This window comes from Tasmannia lanceolata, unplaced genomic scaffold, assembly GCF_043159265.1.
Source record: "Tasmannia lanceolata isolate RefF3 unplaced genomic scaffold, GAP_Taslan_0.1 ptg000015l, whole genome shotgun sequence".
NCBI classification, from domain to species: domain Eukaryota; kingdom Viridiplantae; phylum Streptophyta; class Magnoliopsida; order Canellales; family Winteraceae; genus Tasmannia; species Tasmannia lanceolata.
The window spans coordinates 55,321,233-55,349,232 of record NW_027518692.1 but is presented as its reverse complement, the minus strand read 5'-3'; the positions used below and the strand labels follow the sequence as shown (position 1 = coordinate 55,349,232).

General features: G+C 37.1%; 1 protein-coding gene across 2 annotated transcripts; it reads right to left on the bottom strand.

Moving 5' to 3' along the window:
- LOC143892511 (2-dehydro-3-deoxyphosphooctonate aldolase) lies at positions 1-27,994 on the bottom strand. 2 transcript variants are annotated; one of them, XR_013255499.1, is made up of 16 exons: positions 27,917-27,994; positions 21,908-21,982; positions 19,964-20,061; positions 19,753-19,849; positions 18,458-18,523; positions 15,450-15,509; positions 15,218-15,292; positions 14,179-14,263; positions 11,433-11,491; positions 8,818-8,862; positions 3,697-3,795; positions 1,003-1,050; positions 747-794; positions 564-641; positions 392-432; positions 1-297 (listed from the first exon to the last, which is right to left on the bottom strand). XR_013255499.1 is itself a non-coding variant. In XM_077397174.1 (15 exons), exons 2-14 carry the CDS (start codon positions 21,941-21,943, stop codon positions 573-575), a joined length of 885 nt encoding a protein of 294 aa, XP_077253289.1. In that variant the 5' UTR covers positions 21,944-21,982; positions 27,917-27,994; the 3' UTR covers positions 1-297; positions 564-572. The 2 variants fall into 2 exon arrangements, 1 of the variants encoding a protein (XP_077253289.1); XM_077397174.1 differs by lacking the exon at positions 392-432.
- Positions 27,995-28,000: the final 6 nt, after the last annotated feature.

Genomic DNA, 28,000 nt, shown 5'->3' with positions numbered 1-28,000 from the left:
TGCACTCCAACGAGCCTGGGATGTTCTGCATTTTCCATTTCAAAATGAATGATGAGATATTCTATCAGAAGAAACGGCAAATAGATAAATGTCACAGTTTTTTTTTTTTTTTTCACAAAACCGGCCCCTTCGCACCATTGATAAATGTCACAGATTATTCAACAAATATGGAGAAGGATAAATGAAAACACTAAATTGCTGCAGTTTTAAAAAGGAGATGAAAAACTCAATGAAACAATGCCTTCATTCTCCTGGAAATGAAAAACGCTCACCGCCCTCAAGAAGTTCCCATCCGTTCTGTTTGGATAGAAAGAATGTGTATCAAGAATTAAGTACATATAATCAGATAAATAAAGTACTAAAAAGCATAAACCACCAGCACCAACATCACCTCAACATAAATGAATCTTTTGAAATTGACAAGAAATTGATCTGATCAGACACACACACACACATATGCATAATCAGATAATGAAGTACTTCATTCTGAATTTTGTACTGGAGAGAGAGAGAGAGAGAGAGAGAGAGAGAGAGAGAGAGTATGCAATCAGGTAGTTCCTTACACAATGGTTTCAAGCCTCCCCATGATCATGAAATGGTGTGAGATCAATTTTCATTGGCCTTTTCCCCTTACTGACCCTCTTCAAGAAGCCAAGAAAAAAATAAATGTCAATAGTAAAGCCTGGGAAGGGAGATAAAATAGCTGTAGTTGTGCATGCACTCTCTAGGGTGGAAGAAAAGCTTACAGCTATAGCTATCAACTCTTCTAGTAGCTCCTCCAGGCAGCGCAGGGGCTATGGAAATAGACAGGAAATTTTCATAAACATCATTGCTGCTAACAAGTTACGTATGAAAAATGTTGTTTTGCAAATTGGAAATTTCTCAAGTAACAGAAGAAACATTCCTAATAGAATCATATGATTTTTTTTTTTGAATGGTGGAATCATATGATTATGTTCAAGAAAATTTCCATGCAGTCAATGCCATGCACATGCAACTTACCCATTGCGTTGGACCATCAACAGGCGCGTTTAAAGGATCGTCATGCACCTAATCACCCAGAAAACATCCATTAGTATGGAATTATTTAAAGGAACCACTCCTTTTATGGAATTATTTAAAGCAATGTCTAGAAACTCGGACTCAAACAATAACTCGACTAAGTTAAAAATAAGTCAACTTGGTCAAGTCAATGGTTGGCTCGTCAATTTTTCATTAAATCGGGTGAGTCAAAGGAGTTTTTCGTCGACTTGCTAGGGCAAAACTCGAGATGAGAACTTGAACAAGGTCAAACTGACACAACTAAGGCTATTCATAATTGATTCAGGAAGTATTTGAACAGCTAGTTAAAGTAAAAATGAATCAAAGGCTTGATATAGACTGCAGCTATGATTTATGCTTAGAGAATGAAATATAGTGACATTTTAAAGACACAACTGAAAACTAATTGCATTTCATAAGCAGCATTAGGATTAGAATAAGAACACGGCCATAACAAATTGAAAAAGTTTGATTGCAAAAGAACTGTAAAGTGCCACGTAGATAATATAAGATCTTCCACCATGAATTGAAGATTATGCACCTAAATGCCTTCCATAAGATTGGATGACGGGGATGCGGAAGTCTTCCGTGCAGAACTTATACCAGTGGACCAGTGTTCAGAAACTTAGGCTCAATAGGAATGCTCGGAATGCTGGTCCTTTAATTAATTTGGGCTAATCAATGGAAAATGCACGGAGTAATAAAAAATTATGCAAGTCTACCAAGTACCAACAACTAAACTTTTTTTTTTTTTTTTGAAAGATTACCAACGACTAAATTTACATTTAACAAAATTCAATTTTGGAATAAATAATGGGACTCAAAATGAATCTAGCCAACTTGGCCAAATTCTTGTTGATCGGTAAGGTTTTGAATATGCGTATTTACAGTGGCCAAGTCATTAAGGATACAAATGGTATCAAGGATCATATTGTTGCAGGGTGTCATCAGCAGGCACTCAATTTGTGGAGCTCCATCCCTTTTCAGCTTGTGCACCGTTTCCACACAATAAAATCAATGGAATCGTACGATAGATTACAAAAAGATGTTAATTGTAACTTTAATTTCAAATGACTAAGCTCCATTTGATAGTATTTGGCTTGTATTTTTCCACTTGAACAAACACAAAGCTACATTATCAGCAGTAAAGGAAAAAGCCAGGCATGAAAGTGCACTCTAAGTTCAACCAAGGAAACATTTAGCAGCGCAGGTTGATGTATTCGTTAGTATTGTGAGTATATTAATGCAAATTAATTACTTAGTATTGCTAATATGAGGAAATGATTTGTGTGCAGCTGCACAAATAAGCTATATGTACATGGCTGCACAAACCATAGTGGGGGCCACATTTTTGGGGGGATCCAAAGCATTCATTTGGAAGGCCCTTCCATGGATAGGGTGTGTACCAAAAATCAGCCATATAGGATCATCCTAACCCAATCAAAGTTGGAGGGGAAAATGGAAAGACACTGTTTATGCCCATTTTTTCCCTCCGCAAATGGTAGGGTTAGGATGAGCCTAAAGGGCTGATTTTTGGTACACACCCTATCCATGGAAGGGCCTTCCAAATAAATGCTTTGGATTCCCCAAAAAATGTGCCCCCCCCCGTTTGTGCAGTCATGCACAGATAGCTTATCTGAGCAGCTGCACACAAACCATTTCCTATGCTAATATATATATATATATATATATATATATATATATATATATATATATGAAAAGAGGAAAGTGTCTCTAGTCGGTCGACTAGAGAACCTTCTCTAGTCCGCCGACCAAAAACACAGTGGTCCCACGTTGTTTGGATGATCCAAAGCATTCATTTGATGGGCCCTGACATAGATAGGGTGTGCCCAAAAAATCATCTCCATAGGATCATCCTAAGTCCTAACCCTTAGATTTGTGGAGGTGGAGGTTAAAATGGACGCGTATAAACCCTTTAGATAGGGTGTGCCCAAAACCACAGTGGTCCCACGTTGTTTGGATGATCCGAGTCATTTATTTGATGGGCTCTGACATGGATAGGGTGTGCCCAAAAAATCATCTCCATAGGATCATCCTAACCCTTTGATTTGTGGAGGTTAAAGTGGACGTGTATAAACCTCCACAAATCTGCCCATTTTTAACCTCCACAAATCAAAGGGTTAGGATGATCCTATGGAGCTGATTTTTTTGGTACACCCTATCTATGCCAGAGCCCATCAAATGAATGCTTTGGATCATCCAAACAACGTGGGCCCATTGTGTTTTTGTTCGGTGGAATAGAGAAGGTTCTCTAGTCGACCGACTAGAGACACTTTCCTCATATTAAAAATATACCTGATTTGAAATTTTAAAATAAAAGGAATCATGTTTAAGTCACCTCAAGCCACTTCTAAAGATTATAGAGGGAACCCAAATGAGATGTAATCAATTTTATTACCTAAATGCGAACGAACCGGGAGTACACTAATAAAGTAATAATAAGATTCACTTAAGTATAGGCTACTCTAGGGTGACTAGATAGTGAAGCCATTTTCCTCGTTCCAAACACCAAGGAAATAAGCCCTAAGTGAGGAATATAATATGTAGATGCCAAAACAAATCAATCTTAAGTATATTCATTACTTTGCTTTGGGATGTTAACAACAGAAACCAGAACCACAACACTTTTTGTACCTCCATGAATAATCCATCCACCCCAACAGCAACAGATGTCCTTGCAATACAAGGTATTAGTTCACGGAGGCCTCCACTTGCAACACCGCCACCTTCCAGCTAATGGACAAATCAGATATCAGTTCTCTTCCGCATGAGGTAAATATAAAGGACAAGCATATATTGAGAAGTAAATCCATTTGAGAAATCAGATGTCAGTTCTCTTCTGCACGAGGTAAATATAAAGGATATTGAGTAGTAAATCCATTCGACAGTTTCCAGACGTGAAGGAGAAACTAATGCTATTAAGAAGAAATTATGCCAGTGGAATGAAGAAAATTCGCCAACTCCTTTGTACCAAAAAATTGCTTGCATTTAGATTTAAAGTGGGAAAAAATTGGCACAACTAAACAAAATCTTAGAAACCTTGACCTTTTAATAAGGTTGGAGGTCCCATCAGCATTGAAAATTTACTGGCTGTGCTGATTCGTAATCGCAATGGGCAAGAAAATGACCAACACAAGACCCACTGAATGACCTGTTAATTAGATATTAAATTATGACGTTCAATTACTGGTAGTCAATCTTGATTCATGAGAACCTGACTGCCAATAGCTAACCATAAAATTCAGAAATGAGAAATTATTGCCTCGAGTTTATACGATGAAAATGCCTTTGGTGATGTTCTAGTCAAGGTTCCAGGTTTTGGTTTCAATATGTATTTCCGTTGTGATAGAAATAGAAACATGTCATTCTAGGATAGAGATGGACATTTAACTTAAGGAAGTACTAGAAGCACAGATACACATTAAAAAACCACCACATAACCGAAAAAACCAACCAATAATGGTTTAATAACATCGGATACCTAGTGACATGCATTGTCAAGCTGGCATGAATGATAATTCAGAATGTAACACATTGCGTATGTAATTCATATAAACATTTACACGTAACACATATACTACATGCAGTTCATGTAAATATAATTATATAACACGCGTTAATATGCTATACCACTAATACATTTACGATTTTTGCTTTGCTATGCTTTTCCATTTCTATGTGTTTGGGTGGGAAGGAATGGAAACAAAAGAAATTTCAGCCGTCTCGTGTCAATTTTGGTGCAAATTTCATCTAGATCTTTAATATTTGGAGGGCGGCGGTCTTTGCGAGGGAAGTAACACCTAGGGTGTTTAAAAAATGATCAAGGGGTGATTAGGAGTAAGAAGGTTAGAGTAGAACCCTCTTAAGACCCTTGATTAGACCCCACTTGCAGTTATATTGAATTGGGCATTGATGTTCAAGGGCGAAGGGGTCGATGTTCAAGGGTGGAGGGTTAAAGCGCTAGGATTTTTATTAAGAGAAGATGGGCCGTACTTTTATAAAAAAATAATTAAGGAGAAAATGCTTTGTGTCCCACGCGAATTCATGTCTGATTTGTGTATCCAAACGTGTCGGCATAGGGGGCAAAGAATCCATGCAACACAAATCTTAAGTAATACTTTAGTTAGCAACAAGTTGATAACTTACATCTTACTTATGTGATACCTAAGTTACCAATCAAGAAACAATATGCGGTTTTTGATAGCAGGCAAAAGGAAAAGACCCTAGTGTTTGTGGACTTTGAGAAAAAGCCCTAAGATTTCAAACCCTTAAGAAGCAAAAGATGAAGAAACAGGGAGATTTGAAGTAGATAAAAGATTAAAAAACAAAGGTTTTAATGTAAATGGAGGATGAAAAACAGCAGAAGTAAAAGGATAGGAGTGACGGGAAAGGGAAATACGAGGATGAGTATAGCGAAGCCCTTCTCCTAACTTTTAGGAGGCAAGTAAAGTTGATGAACACCCATAAATATATTGAAAATCTATAATGTACATACAGCGAAGTCCTTCCCCTAACTATTAGGGGGCAAGTAAAGTTGATTTCCTAACTTCGGGGTCAACGTTTCATTAATTACACAATATCATTTGCAGTGATATTTATATAGCATGGGGTCAAATGAACATCACATTGCTGGCACATGAAGCTTGTCAATCCCCAACTCAAAGCCATGCATCCATGGTCTCAACTCTCAAAACCAGACGGAAATCCTCCTTTAGTGGTTAATTCTATTAGCAGTGGCCTGCCTTCTTGAGATTGTTGCCAGACTCGCCATTTCTCTGCGAGTCTCATAATTTAACTACAACATTTTATAAAAAAAGGGCGGCTCAGTGCACGAGGCTCCCGCCATTCCAGGGTCTGGGGAGGGCTAGATGTACGCAGCCTTACCCCTGCTTTGCAAAGAGGCTGTTTCCGTGACTCGAACCCGTGACCGCCAGGTCACAATTGAGCAACCTTACTGTTGCGCCAAGGCTCGCCCTTTTATATCGTTACAAAATTTGTAGAAGCTTTAGTTCGGCATCAAGTCTTCTAGAAGTTACATCTTAAATCTTACAATGAAACTCTCCCAAATGGAAGGTTCAAGTTTGGCTCGTATGCATCTAAGGCCGGTTCACAAGTACAATTTACATGAATTTTAGACTGGAAAATTTAGATTAATTAAATCCTAGCTTCAGGCATAGATTATACCATTCAGCTTCAAGCAGAGATTAGATCATTCAGTTTTGGAAGAACTGATCTCATCTGATTGATGAATTCAAATGATGAAGGCACAAGCATAAGCAAGTGAAAAATGCACATATAAAATAAGCTGAGTAAAGAGAATGGTATATATATATATATATATATATATATATATATATATATATATATATATATATATATATATATATATGAGGAAAGTGAAGCTACACCGCCGGTTTAAAATACAATGGGCCCACATTGTTTTGGTGATCCAAACCATTCATTTGATTGGCCCTCACATAGATAGGGTGTCCACCAAAAATCAGCTCCATAGGATCATCCCAACCCTACGATTTGTGGAGGCAAAAATCAACGTGTAAAAACCTTGACAAATTTGTCCATTTTTGCCTCCACAGTTTGACGGGTTGGGATGATCCTATGGAGCTGATTTTTGGTGGACACCCTATCTATGTGAGGGCCAATCAAATGAATGGTTTGGATCACCAAAACAATGTGGGCCCATTGTATTTTAAGCCGGCGGTGTAGCTAAGTTAGCTACATTGGCGGTGTAGCTTCACTTTCCTCTATATATATATATATATATATATATATATATATATATATATATATATATATATATATAGAGAGAGAGAGAGAGAGAGAGAGTCGCTGCGCTCGAGCAGAGAAACAGGAGGGTGGGGACATTAGGGGGGGTGATCCTAACCATTCATTTCGAAGGCCCCATCATGGATGGGGGGCCTACCAAAAATCAGCTCCATTGGATCACCAATGGGTGTCCATTTGTGGGGCCAAAAATGGACAGATACTGTTTGTCCACAAATCTGTCCATTTTTTGCCCCACAAATGGACACCCTAAGGTGATCCAGTGGAGCTGATTTTTGGTGGACACCCTACCCATGAAAGGGCCCATCAAATGAATGCTTTGGATCCCACCCAAAATGTGGCCCCACCCTATTTATGTGCTCGAGCGCAGCAACTCTATCCTCTCTCTCTCACACACACACACACACATATCTATATACTATATAGCAGAAGAGAAAAGAAGAGAATTTCTTGAAAATTCTATGAGAATTACATATCACTTTTTTTGACTTTTTTTAACAAAGGCACCCATTCAACCCACATATTTTCAATCCTACCCCCTCCTTTATGCTTTTTAACAAAGGCACCCATTAAAGCCACATAATTTCAATCTTACCCCCCTCTTTTATGCTTTTAAATAAAAAATCTATAGGGTGATCTTAACCATCCGATTTAAGATGATAAATGGAAACCTCTATAGATTTGAGGGCTAGGATCAGCCTATGGAAATAATTTTGGGGGCACAACCTTTTTATGTTGTGTTCCACCACATGGACGGTTTGGATCAACCTATGATGTGGTCCATACAGTTCTTTGTCGGCCTGTGCATCGCACGGGGTATTTTACTAGTATACACACACACACACACACACACACACACACACACAGAGAGAGAGAGAGAGAGAGAGAGAGAGAGAGAGAGAGAGAGAGAGAGAGAGAGAGAGAGTTCCTAAGGTTAACCTCATATAAGCTTATATGAGGTGGCGCTCACAAAACATAATGCGCTCACTTTGTTTGGATGATCCAAACCATTCATTTGCAAGGCCCCATCATAGATAGGGTGTGTACCAAAAATCAGCTCCATTGGATCATCCTAACCCCTCCAAAAGTGGAAGAAAAAATGGGCAGATTGTGTCTATCCATTTTGCCCTCCACTTTTGGATGGGTTAGGATGATCCAATGGAGCTGATGATTTTTGTACACACCCTATCTATGATGGGGCCTTTCAAATGAATGCTTTGGATCATCCTAACAATGTGGGCCCCTTATGTTTTGTGAGCGCCACCTCATATAAGCTATATGAGGTTAACCTCAGGAACCCTTTTCTCATATATATATCAGCTTATTTTTGCTATAATTTGGACATTTATCTCTGAGGATGAAAATGACAGCCAGTTAGTACAAAACCAACATATATGATGATCACTACCGGAATGTGGATGACCCTTGAGTCAAATTCCTGTATAGAGTTGTTGCAATTATTATTCTCTTTCCTGTAGCCTAGTTCCTTAGTCAATAGACTCGTGAGTTTCTTATTTTCGAGTTTAAATTGTTGTAAATACCCGTTATGTTCTAGTCAAATTTGTGTCATAAATTGTGGTTAACCTGCAACAGGGAGGACACTTTACTGCTGTGGATAATCCAATTCCATGATAAGAAGAAATTATAAAGAAAGGAAATGAAAACTTTGCTCCCACAGATTTTTTTTTATTTTTTATTTTTTGAAATGGATTTAGCACTAAAATACTCATAACTAACTTCAAATTATTTAAAATAACTTGCATCCCTATCAAGTATACAGGATGGAGAGGTTCAAGAAGTGAGAAGTATATTTTGCTGTTAATTTACCATTGAAAACTGATCATCAAGAAAATTTCAGGAAATATTAGAAGTTTCCATTTCCATACTCTAAAACATTAAATACATATGTATTCATATCTAAAATGCAGTTTAAACAGTGAAAAGTTTTCACACCTTTCTCCCAGCAGGTTGTTGAAGTGCATGTGTAACATCTGCTACCTGCGGTGAAAATTTTCCGATCAGAGAGCTGCGTAACATTTTTGAATGATAAGTGTTTTTTTTAATGGCGTTGAATGATAAATGGTTAATCAAATATTTATTGATAAAGGAAAACAATTAAAAGAGGGCCAGAACTTTTCCAATACATAAAGCTGGTCTTGTTGCTCCTTTCTTTAGTATCTTGGAAAACACTAGTAAAACACTAGAACACAAGACAAATCAAAAATCTCATCAAAGAGACCTCTAGCTTTAATAACCCACACTACTCTTCAATGCCTATAAATGATATCAAGTCCCTACAGATATTTATAGGACATCATTAATCCTTCCACGAGAACTCAAGCCTCGGCATCATTTAAATATGGAAACCAGTTATTGGCATAAAGCTTTAAGAAAAAATCACGAGTATATGAAAAGTTGACAGCAAAGAAGAGACTGTTGGATAAGAATACAAACTGTTTTTTTTTTTAATTAGAAAAAGAAAGAAAGAAAGAACATAACATTGCTTCAGGTCACATAATGAATGGAAAGGGTGATGATACATTCATTACCGTAATTTATTATCACTTTTACCAATAAAGTTAAAGGCACACTTTGTCAAAGCATTTAAACTTTTAGTTCAAATGATAAAGTTAGAACCACACAGCGACACATCCAACACTGGCCCATTTACACTTTTACCAGCAAGATAAATAGCAGATATTGGATGGTCAAGACAATGCCTTTAAAATCCTTCTAGGGAAGTTACTCTCCTCGTTATCCAACAACTCCGGATAGAACCCTCTCCTTTGTAAATGTAAACTGTTTGGAGAACCGCAGCGATAAGTAAAACAGATCATTTCCGAAATTTGTCTTTTTTATGACAAATAATGGTGATTCATTTCCCAAAGAAAAAGAGCCTAGCGAGGTGAATTGGCCCCAATTAACAAATAAAGTATCTCGAAAAGTTAGAGAATTATACAAAGGAAGTTTCTTGAATAGAGGCGACCGGTCCTGGATAAATATGAGAACTCCTTGGTGACATGGTGTTCATGTATGACAGAAAAGAACAGTAAGGGGCCGTTTGGATATGCGGATTTTAGAATCCTGGATTTCTTCAAAATTGTAGCTAAGAGACAAGAGAAGAAGCGGACCAGCCGTCGTTTTTTACTTGTTTTTGACTTCTCGCCCTTCTTTCCGACAGCAAGAGAATAGCAGATCCTCCCATATTTCCAGGTTTTAGAAATCTAAGGATGCAGGAGAGATTTTTAAAACCTGAATTTCTCACTTAAAATCCAAGAACGCTGTCAGGACAGCATACGACTGCTTGATCATGAACCCTCTTTTACACTGTTTCCAAACTAAAAACCTGGATTCTAAAATCCGCATATCCAAACGGCCCCTAAGAGATTGGACAGTTCACAGCATGCTTCAGGGATAGCAATTTGAAGTAGGAAAGTTTTATGTTGCCTAGGAAACACGAACGTATATGAATTTAATCTTGTTTCTGTGAAAAACAGAATACCGGGGGAAACATGCGGTAATCATGGATGATATGCAAGGGTATGTGTCTCCAAAAAGACGATTATTGAAACAACTGTTATTTCCCACCTTATCCCAGATTCTCCAAATGAAATCCCTAACATTTCTCATGCATTTCTTTTGTCATTACTGTTTGACACATCACCGTTTTAAGACCCTCCACAATTTTAAGACCCAGATTTTCCAGTTATGTTTTTGTCCAAATGCCTTGTACTCTGTGAATCATGGTGTAGAGTCTCCAGTAAAAAAATAAGTGACATGTCGTTGGTGAAGTCTTTATCAACCAATACATCTAAGTTCTAATAATGAACTATTAAGAAGGGCATGACGCATAGCTCCAGGGAAATTGTCAATTAGGCACATACAAACAAGTGAAACTTCTTGCAGGTGTGCTAAACCTGATCTAGGGTAGTTGCAGCAATGATGTCCAGGTACTCATAAAGAGCACTCGGTAGACACCACAGAATGCCAGTATCAATACTACATCATACAGTGACATTGACAGATCTCCCCCAATCACAAAAAAATGTGCCCTCAAGAGTACTAGAGTAAGTGACTTATAAGTAGGAAAATGAGGCACGACAGTACAGTGGTGACACTCATTGTAGATGAAGCGGACAATGGAGATGAACAAGTACTTCATTTATAGAGACAGAAGTGGGTTTTAAGGGATATTGCACTCAGTACCTAAAATCCTTAAAAATATCAGAAATATTCATGAGCAAATGCACCATAATTGGAATTTTCTATCGTTCTCCTGTTATTTTCTTCCCAATAACTGGAAGTCCTTTCTACTTTTCTAGCACTCCACTCATAATCTATAAAATACATTTTAGATAAAAAGGGGGTGTGGGTTGGGTTGACATACAACAAACAACAAACAACAAGATGAATAAGATCCATAATGCAAATGGACCATAGAATAAGTGTGGCTTTAGCAACATATGGCAATTTATGATGATTTACTCTTTTCAATGTCAACAAGGTATAAGTTCGAACAACGATCACATGCAGCAGAGGAACGCAGAGGAGACAATGAATCAACATACCACAGGGCAATTTGCTTCCCTCATCCACTCCAAGTTGCGTGGATCAACAATCAAGTCATCTACAAATTAAAACCGAAATATAGAAAAATTAAAATTCAAAAAATGAAAAGTTGCCCCATGATATATAATTGAATTTCTATAGATATCTTGAATAGCATATATCAACATACATTTTCAATGAAATATTTATTGTTTTGGAGGCCATATTTAGATCATAATAACTTCAATGTAAAATCCACAACTTTAGCGCTAATAGAACAACAAAGTTTGACTAAATAAACTTCACTACATTCTGACCTCAAAATTAGGAATAGCTGCATGAAACAGTTTGAAAACATAAGCTAGAAAAAGATAACCATCTTGGTATTGAAAATCTACAAGTGTGTTATTGATCCAAGCAAAGCTCATGAACAAGGCCATAATTCAGAAGAGATTACTCGAGAGGAGAGTTGAGTGAGATCCAAAAAGTACACACAAAGGCAAATGAGCATCATGATAATTTCAACACGGGCGATACAACACTTTGTAAGTTACAAAAATCTGCAGAATGAATCATTATGATTCATGATGATTTCTAGTAAATGTTTATTAAATTTTTTTTGCTAAAGTTCTTCGCTTTGGTGTACCTTTTGAAACGAAAATGTGAATATTGTTTTAGGTCAAGACTTGGAACCTTTCTAAATTCGAAAAGCATTTTTTTAATGATTGAGATATTACTACTAAGGGATTTGCTAGGCAATTTCGCGGAAAGCCATCAAAGGAAAATGAGACACAACCATCAAATTCTTCCGATGATTATGTTATACAGGACTTACGGACAGGGAAGTTGATCGGGACATGGCATAGTGATGGAGGCATTTATTTATTGACATTGATAAGGGGGTTACATATTGTAGTATACAGAGTTGTTCTAGGGGAATTTATTTATTGACATTGATCAGGGCGTTACATATTTTGTAGGCACTTTTTTCCTTTCAAGGACCCACCACATAACACTCCTGGGAACTCTGTCTTACGCTTTCTCCAAATCAATGAAAATATGAAGGTCCTTCTTATTTTCTCTAAATCTCTCCATTAGCCGCCTAATTAAGAAGATAGCTTCCATAGTTGATCGTCCGTGCATGAAGCCAAAATGATTCTCTGACACCTTAGTCTCTTTTCTTAGTCTATGCTCAATTACCCTCTCCCAAAGCTTCATGGTGTGACTTTGTGAGCATGGATGGTATTATTTTCTTGATCACCTTCCCCCTGAACAACTCTGTATAACACAACCATCAAAGGAAAATAAGACAACAATTTTCCCAGTAATGGTGTGACCAGTTTGCTCAGTGAATTAGTGCTTTCCATACGGATAAAGATGGAAAGAATTTATAAAAGACCTACGGACAGGGAAGTTGATCGGGACATGGTATAGTCATCGAGGGATTTATTTATTGACATTGATAAGGGGGTTACATCCTCAGTCGGTTTATTTTCACATTCGGTGTAATTTTGGTTAGGACATAGTTTGTGACTTTGTGGTCTATGTGGCAAAAATGCTTAGGTTATCCCTATAGAGACAAGTTAAAAACAATGTTATATTCTGGTTTAGTTATGAATAGAATTGATACTTCTAGAGTTTCTTTTCCTTCTCACAGTGATGTATAAATCAAAAGGCACAAAAGACAAATCATAATAACTTACATACCATGTACCTATGTATATATAAGTAAATACAAATAGGTCTACTTATACGGCTTGCATACACCATTTAACTTATTATCCACAAATGGGTTGAAATTCATCCTCTACCAATGATTAGGAATAAACTAGGGTTTTAAGGTGTTTTGGCCTATATATTTTTGTGTACTTTTGAAGAGGTAAGTGTAATGCTCGTTCAAAATTGGATTTTGGATTTCACCCTACTTTAATGCTCTGATCAAATTTATTGTCATTTTATCTCCCATACTTCACAACATTCCTGATGAACAGCTTGCCACCTCGTCAGTTGTGCAAACAATGCAGATATCTGATCATGAGTAGTTGTCAAACCCTCATTCCCGAGATGTTTTAATGAGAAAAGTCAGAGACATTGCTGGTCAGGGACAAGGCAAACTCTGATTTGTTGAAGCAGAACACAATCCGCCTTAGGCGTCGAGCAACTGAGCAAGAAACATGTCTTTTCTTGTCTGGGTGTATTCACTGGTGTGAAAATTAGCACTTGTTTTCGTATTGATTCAAGATCCACCATGTGAAGATCAAGGTCAAGATCATGATGATCAAAGGTTTTGGATGAGACGCCTATTTTGTATGGGGTCTGTCTCACCACTTTGTTTGCTTCTAGTGTAATGTTATTGCTATTCTTTAATTAATAAACAACCCAATTGAAGAGAAAAAAAGGATGTGATAATCGATATCAAGGACAAATTGTGACAAGGATCAATTTGTACGAGTACAACTGCAAGTCACAAGGATTAATTTGTACAAGTACAACTGCAAGAAAGGCAGGCCTTTAAACGGAAAAAAAAAGTGTTTCAAATGGCCTTCAAACCCAAAAACACAAGTTTTGTGACAGGGGTCTGTCTCTTTAAGGTGCATCTGCATACCTTGCCTCTGCAGCTAGGAATCCTCTTTAAATTATTAACTTGGAAAGCTACGTACACGTCAATGAAAAATAAATTGTGAAGGATGTGGCAGAATGATGTCATCTTAAAACATAAATGATGAGGCAGTTTCGAAACCAGGACCTTTGAGTAAAATCACTTACTATAGCCAAACATCGTTCCTCGCTCACAAACCATCACATTTTGGTTCCCAGCCAACCTAACTTTTTCTGCAGAGTTTATCATCACCTGCCAAATGCCCACCAGTAATATAAGGACTTTCCGAAACAAATGAAAATGCATACGGTCATAAAAGCTTGTAATGGATTGTATAGAAGCAGATGGGCTTTATCAGCAATGATATATGTAAAACATAATCTGCTATTGACATCTTTGCACGAAGTCCACAGGCAGCATGGCTGTATTTTAGTCATGGGTTTAAATTTCGGTCAAAATACCGAAATTTCGGATTCCGGGTGATGAAGCTGCTTTTAAAATTATAGAACCAGAACCTCATCTTGATATACAAGGAATCCAAAAAAAGGTCACCAATTATTCAGCAACAGAGATATAAGTTAATACACTGAAAGTGATAGAAGCTAAGAAAGTGATACATGGAGGCTAAAAAGGTTCCCATTTTCAGCTGTTAATACACGGAAAGTAACAGAAGCTAAGAAAGGGATACATGTAGGCTAAAAAGGTTCCCAATTTCAGCCTTAAATTTACTGAGAAAGTGATAGAAGCTAAGAAAGGGATACGGGCAGGCGAAAAAGTTTCTCATTTTCAGCCTCAAATTTACTCAGAAAGAGATGGAAATCAAGAGAAAGCTACATATATGCAGAAAAGGTTCCAGTTCCAACCACAAATGTATAGTTCACATTATTGAAAAACTCAAAAGAAAAAAAGGTAGTTCTAATCAGCCAGAGAGTCACTCATTTTCACACTATGTCACAAATATCTCCAATAAAGGGCAGCCCAGTGCAAGAGGCTTCCGCCATTGCGGGGTCTGTGGAGGGCTAGATGTACGCAGCCTTACCCCTGCTTTGCAGAGAGGCTGTTTCCGTGGCTCGAACCCGTGACCACCAGGTCACAATGGAGCAACCTTACCGTTGCGCCAAGGCTCGGCTTTCACATCCCTAAGGAATCTAGCCCATATTAAATACTTCTAAAAGATAGGAAAACGCACATTCCACAAACACTTACAGAAGAAGAACAAAACTGGCCTTTCTTAATATTGATAATTTTTCCAGTCTTGGCAGCTGCAACTAGAAGATCCGTCTGGAACAATAAAAATAACCCATGTTAGATGAACAGAGGTGATAATGACACCTCATTTTGAATTTAAATGTTGGAAAGATCTGATGCCGAGTAAACTGACAATCATGTAGTTCAAAATGACTATAAAGGAAAAATGTCAAGACAAGACAACATTAACCTGACGGCATAGAAAAGCTGGAATTTGAATAATATCTGCAACTCTGCCTACAGGTTCACACTGGATAAGAGTGAATCACATTAGAAATAGGACATAGCATATGCCATACATTATTATTATTTTTTGAAAGGTAAATATGCTGTACATTATTCATCCAACAACATTTTCTTAGTTACATAAAGTAATTGTGACATTGCATAAATAGAACATGATATATTTTGCTTTAAATACAATAAAAATAAAAATAAAACAGAAAACAGGTTTGCAACATAAACAAGCTTCAACATTCTGATTCTTTAAAAAATAAAATATTTGAGAAAATCACAAAAGACAAACACAAATTAGGGTAAGGAATCACTAAATTAAAATCTGTCTCAAAAAGAAACTGATGTTAGTATTTGGTTTCACATTTGAATATGACAGACAATTTCTAAATTTAGAAATCTAACTTAAGTACATTTCCTTCTATGTAGTATTAGATACTAACATTTTAATTTTAAAGCTTCCCTTAAATGTCTAGTCCATGCTAGGAAGTTTAAACTTCAAACGTTATTATAATAATGCCCTTCTCTCACCTATTGTCATTGCATCTACCGATGAGAAACAAGCCATGAGAGACACTACATACAATCATGTGCACATGTGTTTATGGGTAGTGGATTGAAGAGCGAAATATCAGGCTCGATTTGTATTCATGAGGTCGATTGGCATGGCACCCTTCCACATGGCAATTGGCAAAGACTATTGACCAACGACCAAAAGTGTTTGACCATATGTGTGTTTTTAAAAAAAGGCAGTTTCGGTGTCCAAAAAGATAGCACATGTGAGGGGCATGGGCATAAAGGCCGAGGAAATCGTGCCTGTTTAAGTGAGGAGTCTATAGACAAGAGGGATAGGTAAAGATAAAAGACAGCATGACAGAGATCAAATAATTCCTCGGATATCCCAAGTAATCAATCGATGAAATTGATGATCGATTGACAGATCCAGCATCAAACTATAGCAGTGCGCAGAAGTAGTTTTAATTTTTAATTTACAAGTATTATGATTTTATTTCCAGATTTTCTTTCTTTTCTTAGGCGTTTCCTTATTAAAGTAGGTTTCTAAAGACATGGAAGTGTCTTTATTATGAAGCATGGCCCTCCTAGGGTTTTAGGAAAGGATGTTGATAATGATATGTTATATCTGATTTAGGATATGCCTAGGGAGTTTTAACTCTGTTTTGAATGGAAAGTTAAGTTACATTTTGTCTTTTCTTCTTGATTTCTTGTTCTTCTTTGATTTCACAGCTTGCAACCAGGATTTCGCAACCAGCACCGTCCAAGATCTGTTAGAGGTAAACTTGATGCAAGGCAAGATCTTCACCCTAGATATTATGAGTGAAATGATCGTCATGTAAATAAAATGCGGCCCTTAGGAACATTTTTTGAAAATGGGGTTATTTATCTCCTTTGGAAGGATCCAGATAGTGGCAAGCAATGCTACTTTCTGAAGAATCCTTCCTTTCCTTGGGCAAGGCGCAAAGGACAAGCTATCCAGTAGCTCGGTCAACCGAAAGGGTAACACCCATGAAACCTTGAATCTCCTGAAGATGCGGTTCCATACAGCTCTGACAATCCTGCAATGAAGAAACATATGTTCCACTAATTCGCCAGCCTCCACAGAAAGGGGTGCAATGATCGACAATAATAACTTTTCAGTTATGCAGATGCTCAATTGTCAGAATCTTATCCTAAAAAGTCGTACAGCCGAGCACATATACTCTAGGAGGTGTAAGGATAGTCAAGATTCTAAACTGATGCCAGAAGAGCGGGCTAGGAACAATATGGTGATAGAACAGCGTGTGGTAAATACCCCAAATGAGTTCCAAATCTAGACCCTTTTATCACTATCTGGCATCTTAATGTAAACAGAATCGAGAATGTCCAGAAGCAGTGCGATCCTATCAATCTCTCTGTCATAAAAGTTCTGCCCCAATTTGATATTCCATGAGATCCATCACTCAACCCTCTCAATACAGTCTTGGACAAAAGATTCTTTATTATAAGCCACAGCAAAATGGTCAGGGAACATCTCTCTCTTAACGCCACCTCTTTGCACCATTTGTCTCACCATAAAAGAAGCTCGGCCCCTTTGTAGACTATATATTTGATCCCTTCAGAGAACAATTGCTTTTGCCTCTAAATGTCTTCACACTGCCAGACCACAGCTTCTATAATTGGCATCTGAGATCCAGTTGCCTATGCAAATCTCCATGCTTACTCGCAATAATTATGGTCCAACACTGATTCCTCTCTACCCCAATTTGTCCTTTGGGCTGTTTTTGGATTGTTTTGTGCTTCTTCTTTTTTTGAACAGTTGGATTGTTTTATGCTTAATTAGTCATGTTAGTAGATTTTAAAACCCGTGACTGTTTAGAACAATTCCAACAGTCATATTGGCTAATTTTAGCATTTAAAACCCCTTCCTAGGACTGCATCATATCAAATTCTTCCTAATCAAGTAACTTGACCAAAAGCCTTTATATAGAACTTCAACATCCTTGACGCTGTGAAAGGCTCCTTAGAAAATTCAAAATACTCCTACAGCAATTCAAGACTGATATTGGACAAGAAAAATTTTGCTAAATTTATTTGCGCGTTCATATCATAAATATTGATCCATGTAGGCGAACCCAATTAGTGTCAGGAGAAATAGAAATTTCATAAACATGGAGAAAGGCTTAGTTGAGTTGCGTTGAGTTGAGATTCATATCATAAACATGGAGATATAGAACCATTTTTATGTTATTTGAGGGCAATAGAACCACTTTTATGTTATATGAGGGCGGAGAATTTCCTGTGTGTTACAAATCAAAGTGGAAAATGGTAAGAAAAACAAAACAAGAACACACAACGGACGAAAAAGCCATTGAGCAAGAGCCTTGACCTCAGCAATTGTATGATGGCCTTAACACAACATTTCTTCGCAGAACAATTCCACATAATAGAGGAACACAAAAATGTTACCTGGCTAGCCTCATGCACATCAGTCACAATGGGAAGGTCATATGCCAGTTTAACCTTTTCAAGGATCTGCATATAAAAGGGTGGTAATTAGAAAAGATGCCAGCATGCTTGTGTGAAATTGAAGTTCTTGAACTAATGCTGAAACACGAAAAATAATGATGAATACATAAAGAAAATGTTAAGAACACCGTTCAAAAAAAAATGTAAAGAAAGCGGCAAAATAAAAAGGATTAAAAGGACGGTAATGTTGATTTCATCAATAGAAGTTCAGAGAGAGAGAGAGAGAGGATTGTATTACTAGCCATGCTACATGGATGGATTCTTCGAAATGGGCGAAGGATCCATGTCGGACGTCTCAGATTACAATACCTCCAGATTTTCTGAGACACGTCTAGATCTATTTTTTTCTGAATACTCCTACCACAATTTTACTATTACTGAATGTTTTGAGTTTTAACCATGCAAATAGTGTTTTATAACCACCGCGTGCTTAGAGTTTTTTTTTTTTTTGAATGATATGTTTAGAGTTTTGCCCATCCTAATAGTAAGTTATTGAAATGGAAATAAAACATTAGATCTATTTAAACTATTAAAATTGTGAATATATTACTTGCTATAATCATATTATTACGTAAAATATAAAATTTAAGAATTGATTAAAATATTTTGACGAATCCACGAATCATTCTTTTTGAGGTTTGCCAAATCTGACACTAGATACCTCTGTCGGATTCCGACACTCATAGCCGTACTGATGCAACATATATTATTTGCAGTACATACATTTTATTGAATAGTAATTAATTTCATTATAAACAGACCGAGATGGTCAAATACAGAGACGACAAAAATCAAAAGAAGAATATGAAAAAAAATCAAGGTGGTTAAAATCATCGAGCTCCAGATCATCCTTTTCAACGCCTTCTCTGGCAAGCCTATCGCCTACCCTATTAGCAGACCGGCGCACATGCTGCAATAGAGGAGGTTCCAATCCAATCTTGGATTTCATCAAAGTGCATACAAATATATTGCTAAGCACTGTCTCAGGAACTCATCTGTGGAACCACCTCATCCATAATCAACTTGATAAGAACTATTCAAATGTATGAATGAACTAGGACACAGCTTCCAGTACACAAATAATATTAAATGGATGTTGTAATTGTTGTCTAAGCACATTCACAATTTGAGTCAAGCATATTATAAAGATATATCATGTATATAAATTCTGAACAGATAAGAAGAAAAAAACGTCACTTCAGGGATGTTAACAAGACAAGAGAAAACATCACTACCTTCAAGCCTTCTTCCATTCCAGGACCACGAAATGATTTAGAAGATGTACGATTAGCTTTGTCAAAGCTGGACTTGAAAACCAGCTGCAACCCAACTCTGGAAAATGGAGCGTAGAATATCTACATCAGATGTTTAACATATAAGAAACGAACATGATTTTCAACCTATACGTATGTCAAACCAGCACAACCGGCAAGACCATGTTCTTACTTGGAAGCGACATTTTTTATACTTTTGGCCATACGTAAAACATGCTCCTCAGATTCAATAACATTAGGGCCTGCTAGTAAGAAAAAGGGCTCCGCAGCCTGTTTGGAGTCAATGCCCATAAAAGGTAAACATAGATATCAATAGTACATATGAAAAGTATAATGCAACACAGAGTACCATGAGTGAACAATAAAAGCAATTAAGGTGGTATCTTGAAGTGCAACGGTTCAAGTTTTCATGAGCAATAGAAGAACATCTAGATCATACTATTCAAAAAAAAAACATCACGTTCATAGCACAAATGACAAATAAAACAATTCAGCCAATGTCAATTTCGGATGGAAATTTTAGTGAAAACCCTGAAAAATTAAAATTAAACAATTCAGGATTTTTCTCGGGACAAAAAGGTATCATGTCGGTTTCGGATGGAAATTCAGACAATGTTCATACAACTAAAGCTTCATCTAGATGAACTATTGCAACAAATTAAAATAAAGCATTTCAGACAATGTTTTAGGATTCAGTTTCGGTAAGTATTTTCTCGGGACAAAAAAGGAAACATGTCGGTTTCGGATGGAAATTTTAGTGAAAACCCTGAAAATCACAGTAACGTATGGAAACATGCAAATGATGGACATTTAAGATGAAACTTCAGGAAATACTAGAATAAGCATAAATACACACTAACCAAGAAAACCATCCATAATGATTTAACAACATCGAACGGCTAGTGACATGCTGTCTTAAATGCCTGAAAATTCAGTACAGGTCACATTTCACCTGTTATTCATATAAAAGCAAACCATCCATAATAATTTAACAACATCGAACGGCTAGTGACATGCTGTCTTAAATGCCTGAAAATTCAGTACAGGACACATTTCACCTGTTATTCATATAAATATTTATACATAATGCATATACCACTTTCACATGCAATTCATATACATATAATTATGAAACACGTACTGGTATTATATACTACTAATACACTATATAGCAAAGAAAGATATTTTATTTTTTAAAATAATTTTTTAATATTTTAATAAAATATTATAACAAATATAAGAAATAGTGAGAAAGTACAACATAAATTTTATCTAAAGGCACATATCGTGAGTTTGATAGTTTTTTCTAAAATTTTAATATTTTAATTTTAAACAAATAAAAAATAATTATAATACTATAAAATGTATTAAATAACACTTTTCTTCCCCGTTCTATTTTTATAATTTTTACATATTCTTTATTATTTTCAAATATTTTTAATATAAATTAATTGTTTGACTAATTTTAAATAAAAGGGAATTTTACTTCGAAATTACAGAAAATTTCTGAATTTACGAATGACTTGTAGTTTGAAATCTATTATTCTATTGATCTCGGAGAGGGGTCGTATGGTCCAAAAGAACATTTTTGCCTTCTTCATCTCCTATAATTTTTTCAGTTTTTCATCTCATCCTTTCGTTGCATTTGTTGCACCACCAACAACCAATTCAAACCAGAAGAAGGACAAATTTGTCTTTTGGCTCGTACGACGCCCTTCTATAGTTTTGAAACCACCATCCATCAATCATTTATGCTAGTTTTTGTTATTACCTAAAGAGGGTTTTTAGCATTTCCTGAAATTTCATCGTAGATTTATATCATTTGCATGTTTCCATACATTTTGTGACATTATAGAATTTTCGTTGAAATATTCCTAAAAAATCGATGTGCATTTCGGTGGGGATGAAAACGAAAACATTTCGGCCATTTTGTGTTATTTTGGCAGAAATTTAAAACCATGCTCATAAATATGATATATCAAACATGAAAAAGAAATTGCAAACAGTATGTCCCCAGATAAAAAGGCATCTGGCACATGGAATACTCGACTGAAATACGTGAAACCAATAAATATTTTTTGAGTGATACGTGAAACCCATAAAGTTAGAATGAAACCTTCAGCGCATTGAACAGCATCGTTGATGAATCCATCAGTGGCTTTTCACCTTCACACTTGAAAGTCTAGTAGGGCTACATAAGGAATGGAAACCACATAAATACAACCAATATATGAAAAAGTAACGAAATTTCCAAGCACAAAAGGCAAATGTCGAAATAATAAACAATATCAGGTGACACTACAATGTCATACAATTTAAAAAGCACTCAAATACACATTATAAAGAAAACTAAAATATTCAAGTAAATCCATTAGGCTCATTACATGTACAGTAGCATTCACCAAAGGAAGCTACAACTGTAAAGAAAATCATTACAAATATAGGTATTGTGCCATAACTTAAAGTTGAGAAAACAAAGAAACTCAATATAGTAGATTGAGGAATGAAACACAAACGCAAGCTTCAATTGCTTGAAACTTGCAAGAATGAGGGAGAAAGAGAGTTGGAGAGAGATAGAGAGAGAGAGAGGCTACGGAATTTTAGAAGATGACTTCTTAACTTTCTTCATCTCTTGAGATGTGCAGCGTATGCCGACACAAACTAGTGAGGCGAGTAGAATGTGAATCGAATGTGACTTCTAAAAGCTAAGTAGGTGTCATTCGTCCAATAAGTTCAAATATATGATTCCAAAGTTGCGTACCTAGCAGGTACCAACTCATTCATTTCAGCTATGTGGTTTCTGACCTTTATGCCTAGTAAGCGCAATCTTATAAATCCATTCAATTCAAATATGTAATCCTTGAGTTCAACACTTTGAAAGTAGGATCTTAGCAGTTCAAATGTGGGATTTCAGTACTAATTGCCTTTTAAGAATCACACTCGGTTCAAATATGACTAGGAGCCAATACCGCCAGTGTTGAATTGTAGAGTCTATTAGTATTGTGTGCCTTAACATAGGCCAGTTTATATTTAGATTTTGTAAAGAGAATTATATGAGATAGATGAAATTTTTACTTTTGGCTTTATTTATTTCATTATTACGACTGTTATGGGTATATTGAATTTAATGTCACATTAGATGTTGATATAATGTTCCTTGGGTAACATTATAGGAACACAATGCACAGGATTTGGGAAACCAAAGGTGACAGATATGGTGTTTCAGTTCCTTGTAGATCTATAATAGCACTCTGTTGGGAATGAGACATCACTCTGGTACCTCTGACAAACTAAAGGGTGACTTATTTCAATCATTGGCGTGGCGACGCTTGGGTGTGTAAAATAAGTTTACACACTGAATGGGATCAATGATTGGAGAACATCAAATGGATATTACTTCTTAGCGTTGTATGATAACTGGGTTGTTCTAGCTGTAGGATATAACTAATCCATAGACTCGAGGGATCCATATATCTATGTAATGTTGGTATAACTTTGATCATACCAAACTGTGATGCCCAATAGGGGCTAAATATGAGTACGTCAGGTTATATGAACAGTGTATTGAATATGTGGATACTTAACCGGGAATCCAATCTTTGTGAATCTCTGTCATTTTACTGATGATAACCTTGAGGTTCTTATTGGAGGCCTCTATTAATCAATTGGTCGGAGGGTTACCTCCCGTTCGAAATGTGACCCATTGCCTGACACCAACTCATGGGATACTCCATACCGACATATGATATTTGTCCTGGTGAATCTTTCCACAGACAATGCTGATAAAGATGGGTATGAGATACCTTACACCCATTTTGTGAAGTAATCAATGGCTACCATAATATCTTCATGCATGTTCGAAGACTTAGGTGTGATTTTACCTATGACATCGATGCCCCACGTTGAGAAGGGCCATGGTGAGGTCATCGTTTGGAGATTCGAAGGTGGCACATGGATGAGGTTGGCATACAGCTGGCATTTATAACACTTCTTGACAAATAGATGACAATTCGCTTCCATGGTACCCTTACCTCAAGATCTTCCTGGCTAGCATCCTTCCATTCATGTGGGGGCTGCAAACTCCCTCATGGGTATCCTTTATGACTCTGGCAGCCTGATCTTCTTCTATGCACAATAGTTGAATACTAGCAAAAGATCTCTGATATAACCGCCAGGGGCTCGAGCAGGGGTAATCTCGCTTGGGAATAAAACTCTTAATGCCAGAATATGACAGATGACCGCCAGGGGCTCAAGCAGGGATTTCTATGATGCTAAAATATGCAGGAAGTTGTTGCTACCTGACAGTGATTGTCCTCATCTCTAATCCTACGGGTATCTCCACCATGGAGGCGAAAGTTGCTATTGCGTCAGCAAACTGGTTCTTGTCTTTGGGAGGTAGGTGAAAGATATATTCTCAAACTTAGCTACTAACTCTACTAGAATCTAGATAGCCTAGGTCCGGTATGAGCTTCTCATCTTTCGTTTTACACTTTTTCTTGAATCTGACAGATGATCGAGATGGAATCACCAAAGACCTTGATCTTTTCCACTCAAAGGGTGAGCCCGACTTCCAAACAGGCTATGCATGCTTCATCTTCGGCCATGTGATTAATACAATCGAATTGGACCATAATGGAGATTGGAGTGTGTGATTCGTCTGGCGCGATCATCAACGCTCCTATTATGACCCCATTATGATTACAAGCCCCATCGAAGTACAAGGTCCTGGTTTCCTCCATGTTTATTGAGGCTATTTCTTGATCAGAGAACTCTTCGCTTGGGCTCCGCTCCTCCATTATCGGCAGAGCGACTATTTATTCTGTAATTGCCCTACCCTTAATCAACTTTTGGGTGACTTATGTGATATCAAACACTAAAAGAAGCAATAAACACTTACTCATCTGCCCAGTGAGCGCGCAGGTTTCTCGAACAAATATTTAAGCAGGTTCATACTGGATACGAGCAAAACCTTGCCACAAAGGATATAGTGTATGACCCTTTGGGTGCCCAAACAAGAGCTAGTCAAGTATTTCTAGCATTGAATAATTTTGCTTGTATTTTAACATTTTCTTACTGACGTAATGAATGGCCCTTTTCTTCTTATCTTCCGGACCTTGTTGGGCTAGCATGCATGCCATGTCGCATTTGTTACAAATAGTTACATGGGGAATGGGTAGCTCGGCCTTGGTGGTGCTAGGACTAGAGGATTCACTAATTGTTCTTTGATTCTTTCGAATGTTTCTTGGCATTTCTCATTCCATTCCTTCGAAGCATTCTTCTTTAATAATTTGAATACCGACTCACAGGCATGGTTTTAAATTTCGACCGAAATCCAACACAAAAACTGAAATTGGCAAAACCCGAAAGGGTACCGCATTTCGGCCGAAATTTCAGTAAAATTTCGGTTTTTCTATATTCCGTCCGAAATTTCGAGAAATTTAACCCAAAAATCTTAAATTTATTAATTATATAGCATTTTCCCGAAATTTCGGTTTCAGTTGGTATTAAATAATATATTATTTTAATGGTGTACCCGATTTTGGCCGAAATTTCGGTTTCAGTGAGGAACGAAATGCATTCCAAAACCGAAATTTAAAACAATGCTCACTCGTAGTTGTTAACCGAGAGATGAATCGGTTGATGTATTGGATCAACCCCAGAAATCCCCTAATCGGTTGATGAATCGGTTGTGCCATAACTTGTACCATCATTGGTGGAAAGATGTGCAGGTTGATCATCGACGGAGGGTGCAATGAGAATATTATCTCACAAGAGGCGGTGACAAAGTTAAAGCTCAAGTCGGAACAACACCCCGTGCCCTACAAGCTTTCTTGGTTTAAGAAAGTGAACGAGGTAACTGTGTCGACTCATTGTTAGGTCTCTTTTTCAATTGGAAAACGGTATTTCGATAATGTTTGGTGTGATGTAGTTGCCATGGATGCGTGTCATCTTTTATTGGGTAGACAGTGGCAATTTGATCGTAGTGTTACCCACGACAGGAAGAAAAATACATACACCTTTCATGAAGATTACTCTAGTTCCCATGGGAAAGAGCAACCTGATCAAACCCGCAATGAGGAAGGCTAGCAACTTGCTCTCCATTAATAATTCCATGGAGGAAGTAGGGGAGAGGGGAGTGGGGAGAGGGGAGAGGTGCATGCATTGATTAGTAAGGAGGAGCCCTTGGCCCAACGAAAACTGACCTTAGAAATGGAGCCAGCATTGCACGAGCTTCAGTGGAAGTTCAGTGCCATGACAGAACTCTTAACTAATGAGCGAGAGTTGGAGAATTGAGAGGACGAGAAAATCTATTACTTGAAGGGTAAAGATTGGCCCCACCTCGATGATTGTCCCCCATTAATTTTGAAAGTAGTGAAGGCTTCTTTCTGCCTCCACTGCCTCAGTTCGCCGAGTATCTCGAGGGAGTGCATTCTAGCCATATCAAGTCCCACCACTCAGCAAAGAATGCCACATTACCATCATGTTAGAAGTATTTGCTTCTTTGGAAAGGGTTTCAATTCGAGGTATCGCCAAGATGTCCCTCTGCTATGGCTGCCCAAATCCTTAATCCCTACATCAGCAACATGGAATTGAACTCGTGGCCGAGTTCTTTTTAGGAAGAAGAGTCACGTTTGATGCAGGAGAATACAAACTCGAGGTCGAGTTTCCTTCAAGTGGGGGTAACTGATGCAGGGTCGTATGACCCATTGATTGAGGCCCACATGACGTGGATGGGCCACCCCCAAGAGGACCCACGAGTGGTTCAATTTAGCACCCGAAAAATTAGCAATTGTTGTCCTTCCACCTTTCATCTGTTGAACATATGATATTGGCAACCATATATTCCACGTGAGGCAGAAGACACCTGCTACTCCAAATTGGTAACATACTATTTGGCAAGCAAATCTTGGTGATTTCAAAGAAGAAAGAAGGCTTATGCTGGACCACCAAGATCTCTTTTAATAGATGTTCTTTAATTAGGCATTTAGGATATAAGAGCCTTTATTAGTTATTTCTTTCTAATTTTTCATTTTAGCATTAGCTAGTTGTTTTTACTTTAGACTTTATTGCTTGTTTTATGGGAGGCTTTTATATTTTCATACGAATTGTAATTGGGGAAATTAATGAACTTTTGAACAAAGTTCTGTTTGTGAAGAGAGTTACTCTCACGTATCCATTGGAGCTTTCTCCAAAATGTGGGTTGGATGTTAAGCACACGATTAATTCTTCATATTCTTTTGCTCGGATTTTCTCTATTTGTTGGTTGTGCTCATTTCCGCCGTTATATGGTCATCAAAATCTTAAAAACTAAAGAAAAAACAATCCATGTAACTAAAAAAAATCGAAAATCAAAACCATATCTTTTGAAATCCAGAGATCTAGCTATAGAATAACTCTAATCAATAGAATCAGGCTCGTTCTCGTTCCAGGATTTTAATAAGCGAAACGTACTCTGGAGGGATGCTAAATGAAGGGCACCATTGCAAAAGCCAGCTACATGGGCACCCCCATTGGGCAATTTAGTCAAAATGCCTTTATTATTCCTTTGATTTTATTTTTTTTCCTGTGTCACTATAAATGCACTTTGACATGATGGTCCAATGGGGGCGCCCTTGTAGCTGGTTTTTGCAACGGCGCTCATCAGTTTAGCATTCCTCCATAATCTGTACATGAATTTTTTTTTATACAGAACCACTTCTTCAAAATTATCTACACTAAAAATCAAATGTATGAAAAACGCCAAATAACCCACGAAAATCAGTGTAGAACCTCTAAAATCATATACATTGCTCAAAAATAAGCATTGTCAGTGTAAGTTACGTAACACGACACAGATCCTGAAAAGAAAAAAGCAAGAGAGAAAAGCCCTAACCTACCAATCTATAATAAGGAAAAAATTACAATAGAAGCTTTCAAATTTTCCAGATCTACCGTATATAATATAAGATCGCATACATATATCCGAGAAACTATCATAGACAGAACTGTTTGATTTAATCCACACAAAAAAAATGAAAGGAATTTGCACGGGAATCAAAAGTGATGAACGAAATGCAATAAGAACATATTACAGAAACAAAAGATAAATGAGAACAAGTTAGGGTTTTAAAATCGAATATCAGACCTTGGGCCTTATTTTCTCTTGTCGCTCGCGCTTTCTCGGGATTCCGTTGTTTTGGGGCCAACAACAGCCTACTTAACCCTAACT